At 46.1% G+C, this 7270-nt stretch overlaps 1 protein-coding gene across 1 annotated transcript in view; it reads left to right on the top strand.

Moving 5' to 3' along the window:
• Positions 1-6856, top strand: part of tmem59l (transmembrane protein 59-like) — a 38696-nt gene extending 31840 nt beyond the window's left edge. Inside the window, exons 7-9 of the mRNA XM_043720689.1 lie at positions 695-812; positions 4024-4141; positions 5823-6856. Of these exons, the coding sequence (XP_043576624.1) occupies positions 695-812; positions 4024-4141; positions 5823-5972 (386 nt within the window). The 3' untranslated portion in view covers positions 5973-6856. The remainder of the gene's footprint in view (positions 1-694; positions 813-4023; positions 4142-5822) is intronic.
• The last annotated feature ends 414 nt before the right edge of the window (positions 6857-7270 follow it).

The following is a 7270-nucleotide window of genomic DNA, read 5'->3' as shown; positions in this document are numbered from 1 at the left end:
GTGCGGCGCTCCCTCAGCACTGACCCTCGGACAGTGCGGCGCTCCCTCAGCACTGACCCTCGGACAGTGCGGCGCTCCCTCAGCACTGACCCTCGGACAGTGCGGCGCTCCCTCAGCACTGACCCTCGGACAGTGCGGCGCTCCCTCAGCACTGACCCTCGGACAGTGCGGCGCTCCCTCAGCACTGACCCTCGGACAGTGCGGCGCTCCCTCAGCACTGACCCTCGGACCGTGCGGCACAGGGAGTGTCAGTCTTGACAGTGAGCTCAATTCCCAGTTTGAGCCTGGAATTTACAAGCCTTGTGACAGAGGGGAGTGAGATATCGGAAATGACTGTGTGTGTCTGGCTCTTGGGAGTAGGGGGTTGGGTTGGGGGTGTGGTCACAGAGAGAAGGGTTTTAAATTCTGAATTAATTTGCATGAGGCAGACTCTCTCAGATTCGGGGAAACTGTTCACTGTGTGAAATGAAGGGAGTAAATAGCGAGCAGACAGAGTTAAACAGAGTTGAGAACTCTGGTTCCCTTGCTATGTGGTACTCTGACCCTGACCTGGGCTTGGAATCCCTCTCAATATTTTCATTGTGTGTGTAACTGACATCACTGACCCCTACTTGCACACTCCAGATACTAGCTACAGATATTCTGCCAACCAGGAATGTTAACCCACACTCAGAATGTTCCTCATTCCTTACAGCTGTACGTCATGGTGCGGAGAAGAGAGTCAGTGCGAGACCAGACCCCGAGTTTAAACAGGCACCTGTACGTCAAGAGGGATCACCATCTCAACACGATTTCCTGGGCTGCATGTCACGGTATGAGAGATCACTGCAAGATGCAATGTTGCCAGGCAACTGCTTTAACTACATTCCTGACAAACCCAGACAGTAACATGTATCAAATATGGAGAACATGCACCCCCTCACCTCCCATCTCCACCTGGTCTGGTCCAGGCACCATAACAGAATTCCTTTGTCTATCTGTCTCCAGGCTCAAGGCCATTACTAGAGCATAGAGTCAGGAGATGTACAGCACGGAAGCAGACCCTTCAGTCCAACTTGTCCATACCGACCAGGTATCCTAAATTAACCTAGTCCCATTTTCCAGCACTTGGCCAATATCCCTCTAAACCCTTCCTATTCATATACCCATCCAGATGCCTTTTAAACACTTCCTCTGGCAGCTCATTCCATACACGCACCACCCTCTGTGTGAAAACGTTGCCCCTTGGGTCCCTTTTAAATTTTCTCCCCTCCCCTTAAGCCTATGCCTTCAAGTTCTGAACTCCCCCACCTCTGGGAAAAGACTTGAGCTCAAATTGCGGCACAGTGGCTCAGTGGTTAGCACTGCTGCCTCACAGTACCAGGGTCCCAGGTTCAATTCCAGCCTCGGGTGACTGTCTGTGTGGAGTTTGCACATTCCCCCCGTGTCTGTGTGGGTTTCCTCCCACAGTCCAAAGACGTGCACGTCAGGTGAATTGGCCATGCTAAATTGCCCCATAGAGTTAGGTCATTTAGTCAGAGGTGGGTGGGTCTGGGTGGGTTGCTCTTCGGAAGGTTGGTGTGGATTGGTTGGGCTAAAGGATCTGTTTCCACACTGTAGGGAATCTAATCTAAAAAAATTTCGGGTGAACTGGGGCAATTGGATAGTCTCTCTTTGGCAATGGAGTGGCAAACAAGGGATGAGCATTAGTCCCAGTTTATGGAGTACAGCAGGGATTTGTTCGGGAAAATTTGGAGGGATATCACTTCCAAATCACAGCCCATGGGGAGGGTGAGAGCTGACAACAGAGTCTCTAAATACCTCCCCCAGACTGTACCATCAGCTCCTGATCCTGGGCACATGCAGTGTCCAAATGCCAAAGGAGTGTATGAGAGAGACACTAACAGCTTAAAGCCTGGATGTCTCCATATGGAGTGTCATGAGGTTGGAGCACACCCCGAGGATCTGCTGATAGATGCACTAAGAGCGCCAACTGATGCCCACCTCAATCCTTTTGGGAATTCCTGACGCTGTACCCGCTTACTGGGAGAGGTTTTTGTAAGTTGTTCCCATTCAGAAACATCCTGGGAAAAATAAACATGGAATACAGGAGAACTAGCCATTTGGATACAAAACTGGCTTAAAGGTAGTGGCTTAGAGGGTGATAGTGGAGGATTGCTTTTCAGACTGGAGGCCTCTGACCAGCGGTGTACTGCAAGGATTGATGCTGAGTCAACTACTTTTCGTCATTTATATAAATGATTTGGATGTGAACATAGGAGGGATAGTTAGTAAGTTTGCAGATGACACCAAAATTGGAGGTGTTGTGGACAGTGAAGAAGATTACCTCAGAGTACAACAGGATCTTGATCAGGTGGGCCAGTGGGCCAAGGACTGGCAGATGGAGTTTAATTTCAATAACTGTGAGGTGCCACATTTTGCAAAGGCAAATCAGGGCAGAACTTATACATTTAATGGGAAGGTCCTGGGGAGTGTTGCTGAACAAAGAGACTTTGGAGTGCAGATTCATAGTTCTTTCAAAGCAGAGTTGCAGGTAAATAGGATAGTGAAGAAGGCGTTTAGTATGTATGCCTTTATTGGTCAGAGCATTGAATATAGAAGTTGAGAGGTCATGTTGCAGCTGTACAGGACATTGGGTAGGCCACTTTTGGAATAAGGTAAAAACAATGACTGCAGATGCTGGAAACCAGATTGTGGATTAGTGGTGCTGGAAGAGCACAGCAGTTCAGGCAGCATCCAAGGAGCAGCGAAATCGACGTTTCAGGCAAAAGTCCTTCATCAGTTTTGGAATAATGTGTGCACTTCTGGTCTTCCTGTTTTAGGAAGACTGTTGTGAAAGTTGTAAGAGTTCAGAAAAGATTTACAAGGATGTTGCCAGGGTTGGACAGTTTGAGCTACAGGGAGAGGCTGAATAGGCTGGGGCTATTTTCCCTGGAGTATCGGAGGGTGAGGGGCGACCTTATAGATGTTTATAAGATCATGAAGGTCATGGATAGGATAAATAGACAAAGTCTTTTTCCTGGGGTGGGGGAGTCCAGAGCTAGGGGGCATAGGTTTAGGGTGAGAGGGGAAATGTTTAAAAGGTACCTAAGGACAACTTTTTCATGCAGAGGGTGGTACGGGTATGGAATGAGCTGCCAGAGGAAGTGATGGAGGCTGGTACAATTGCAACATTTAAAAGGCATCTGGATGGATATATGAATAGGAATGGTTTAGAGGAATATGGGCCAAATGCTAGCAAATGGAGCTAGATTAGGTTAGGATATCTGGGTGGCATGGACGAGTTGGACCGAAGGATCTGTTTTCATGCTGTACATCTCTATGACTCTAAAAAGCCATGAGGTGAAAGATATTCATTAAGTCACATGGAGAGCTTCCTGGTCTTCTTTCAAATTGTGGCCTTGGAATTTATTTTACTTTTTTATATTTAGAAGACAGACATTACCCTGGGTTAAATGTTTAATCCGAAAATCAGGTCCTTGGACAGTGAGGCGCTTACTCAGCAATGACCCTCTGTCAGTGCGGCACTCCCTCAGCACTGACCCTCTGTCAGTGTGGCACTCCCTCAGCACTGACCCTCTGTCAGCGCGGCACTCCTTCAGCACTGACCCTCTGACAGTGTGGCACTCCTTCAGCGCTGACCCTCTGACAGTGCGGCACTCCCTCAGTACTGAGCCTCTGTCAGTGCGGCACTCCTTCAGCACTGACCCTCTGTCAGTGTGGCACTCCTTCAGCACTGACCCTCTGACGGTGCGGCACTCCCTCAGTACTGACCCTCTGTGAGTGTGGCACTCTCTCAGCACTGACCCTCTGACAGTGCGGCACTCCCTCAGGCCTTACTGGCACTGTCAGCTTGGAATACACACTCCGGTCTCTGAAGTGAAGCTTTGGACACTCAGGCCTCTCTGAAATGTGTCATGTCTTTGTGACGGTGGATTGTTCAACTTTCAGCTGCTAATGGGCTGGAAGGTAGGTGGCTGTTGGCTCAGCCTTCCTGACCTGCTCTGTGTGTTGCTCCCCCAGGCGTTCGGGCCTACCCCGCTGGATCCTAGCTGCCTGCCTCGTGCTGTCTATCCTGGTGATGCTGTGGCTGAGCTGTGCCAGTTTAGTAACTGCTCCTGAGCAACATGTGAAATCCCAGGTGAGTTCCATGGCATTCACAATCGATGGGCCAAAGGTTCTATTCTATGCTGAATGATTCTGAGACCCAGTGCAAAAACCAGCCCCGTGGCTCGCCAATGTCATGTTGGTGTTTGTGCTTCATTCACTTCTCCTCCAACCTTCCTTAACTCCTGTTATAACCCTGTCCTATTTCCACACATTAGTTTATCCAGATTCCTTACAAATAAAATCTCCTCTGTTACCTTCACCACTCCCTTTGGGAGTTCCACATTCACACCCTTCTCTGGTAAGAATGTTTCTTATGAATTCTCAATCAGTTTTCTCCAGGACATCCTTTACATTTATGGTGCCTAATTTTAGTATCCTCACTGATGGAAACGTCTTTGTGAATATTATTGTGTGGAGTTAATTCATACCCAAAATACTTCTGTCACATCACCCTTCAGTCATCTCTTTCTTGGTTGATATGTTTTGTCAGGTCTGCTATTGGCTGTATCAGTCATCATGATATCACTTTTATCACCTGGGGACTCAAACTGTTCACAGAAAGAAAGGAATTACATCTCTGTACTTGGATTGTTTATTGGGAATTCGAGCTGATCACTCATTCACCTCAATCATTCTGTTCTGGGAGACACTGGGTATATTTTACAATTTACTCAACTTTTTTTTTTAATAGTTTACGGACTGATATGAGTATTGATTGAAAGACAAATCCCAGAATGTTGCAGTTCTAAAACATCAATTCAGTTAAAATAATGTTCAAAAAAGTTAACTCCAAACTTATCCCGGCAGTGTTTAATGTAGACAGTGTGAAGGAAAGCTTTATTTTGAGTTTAAAAGTGTAGAGAAAGATTTACGTTGTTCAAAGACAAGGGCGAGTTCTGCTTTGTTTAAAAGCGTAGGGATGTTTTACTCTGTGTCTAACCAGTGCTGTCCCTGCTCTGGCAATGTTTGGTACCAAATGTGTTGAGGAAACTTTGCTTTCAGTTTAAACAGTAAAGAGAGCATTTTTCTGTAACTAATCTCATACTGTATCAATCTTGGGATTGTTTGGTGGGTACTGCATTAAGGAAGCTTTACATTGGATAAAGAGTAGAGTAAGCTTTACTCTATATCTAACCCTGTGCTTTCTGTGTTCTAGGAGTGTTTCCTGGGAAAAGTGACAAGGAATCTTTACTTTCAGTTTAAAAGAGGAAAGGGAGCTTTAATTTCAGTTGAAAGAGTAGAGGATGTTTTACTCTGCGTCTAACCCTGTGCTATTCATCTCCTGGAGTGTTTGTTGAAGACAGGGTAGAGAAAGCTTTATTTTCAATTGAAAAGTTTAGAGAGAGCTAACCAATCAACCCGGTGCTGTCCCTATCCCTGGAAGTGTTTGATGGGGAACAGTGTAGAGAGAGCTTTACTTTGTATCTAACCCCATGCAGTCCCTGTCCTGGGAGTGTTTGATAGGGGAAAGTGTAGAGGGAGCTTTACTCTCTATGTAACCCCATGTTGTCTCTATCCTGGGAGTGTTTGATGGGGGAAAAGTGTAGAGGGAGCTTTACTCTGTATCTAACCCCGTGCTGTCCCTGTCCTGGGGGTGTTTGATGGGATACTGTCATTTCTCACTGTGAGTGATTTGTCTTTTTTTTTCTCTCTCTGTCTCTTTCTCTCTCTGTCTGTCTGTCTCTCTCTCTCTCTCTCACCCTGATTTGTAGCCTCTGAGCATTAACGGTGATCAAGATGGGATGGAGAAGACTCCTTCATATGGATTGACTCCCCTCATCACCATGTCTCTCAGGGAGCAGGAGGAGGAGAATGTGGGACCTCTGCCTGTGAAAGTGGATCTGAGTAACACCCTCATCTAGAATATTCCGTCTCCCAGTTTAAAGAGACAGTTCCATCTTGCTTGCTTATATTTCCAAACAAAATTGACTCATTGAACCCTGCTCTCCACTTCCCTTTTTATTATAAACTCATTCGGGACTGGTGGCCAGTGAAAGAAAGCCCTGGATTACACCTTCTAGAATCAAGACCTAGAGAATCTCTGGACGCTACATTAAAATGTGCTGGCCCAGGATCTCAAATTCCTTCTTTGTTAAATTGAGGTCTAAAGGAAAAGTGTGCAAGTTTCTGGGACATTCAGATTCCCTGGATCATACTGTGACTTGACTCCTTGTTCTCATTCTTCGGGACCCTGTTACAGAACCCCTTACTTGATCTTTAGTCCTTGCGACTGTGATAGTGAGTTTTAGAGAAGGATGATCTGAGTACAGTTTCTTTCTGTTAGAGAGCGAGGGATTCATGGGCTAGAGGCAATTGGTTTCTGATGGAACAAATAATCCTGATCAAATAAGTAACAGTTCGGAGCATATACCGTGTGCTGAAATGAAACGTTTTGTGCAGTGCTGACCTTAGGTGCACCAATTCCACCACAGGCATGAGTTTCGCATGGAAATGCTACCGTTTATCCATCCATCACTCAACTCTTCTAGGACAAGCCGGGGTTGAGTTTGGGATTGGCTGGGCCTGAAAGTGGGAGGGAGATGCTTTGGGCCATTGAGTGACCAACATCAATTGACAGAGTTAGAGTCTTGCTCCATCAGTGGGTAAATTGACAGAAATTTGATTTGATTTTAATATTGTCGCATAATATAGTGAAAGGTAGAGTTCTGCATGCTATCCAGGCAAATCATACTTTACATAATTACTTCATGGTAATAGAACAGAATGCAGAATATAGTATTACAGCTACAGAGGAAGTACAGAGAAAGATAACTCTAATATATGAGATCTGTTCAAAAGTCTAGTAAGACCAAGGAAGAAACTATTCTTAAATCTGTTGGAATGTGTTTTCAAACTTTTATATCTTCTGCCCAATGGAAGAGGCTGTAGGAGAGTATAACTGGGGTGGGATGGGTCTGTGATGATGGCTGTTCTCCTGAGGCAGTGGGAAGGGTAGACAGATTCAGTGGATGGGAGGCTGGTTTGTGTGATAGACTGGCCTGTGTTCACAACTCTCTGCATTTTCTTGTGGCCTTGGGCAGAGCAGTTGCCATACCAAGTTGTGATGCCTCTCTCCAACTCCTATCCAGAAGAAAAAGAAGATTTTTAACAACAGCAAAAATTGCTGGAAAATCTCAGCAGGTCTGGCAGCATCGGTGGA

Source organism: Chiloscyllium plagiosum, chromosome 31 (genome assembly GCF_004010195.1).
Source record: "Chiloscyllium plagiosum isolate BGI_BamShark_2017 chromosome 31, ASM401019v2, whole genome shotgun sequence".
Taxonomy (NCBI): Eukaryota; Metazoa; Chordata; class Chondrichthyes; order Orectolobiformes; family Hemiscylliidae; genus Chiloscyllium; species Chiloscyllium plagiosum.
Note: the sequence above shows the minus strand (reverse complement) of the source record. Positions and strands in the feature narration are given on the sequence as shown.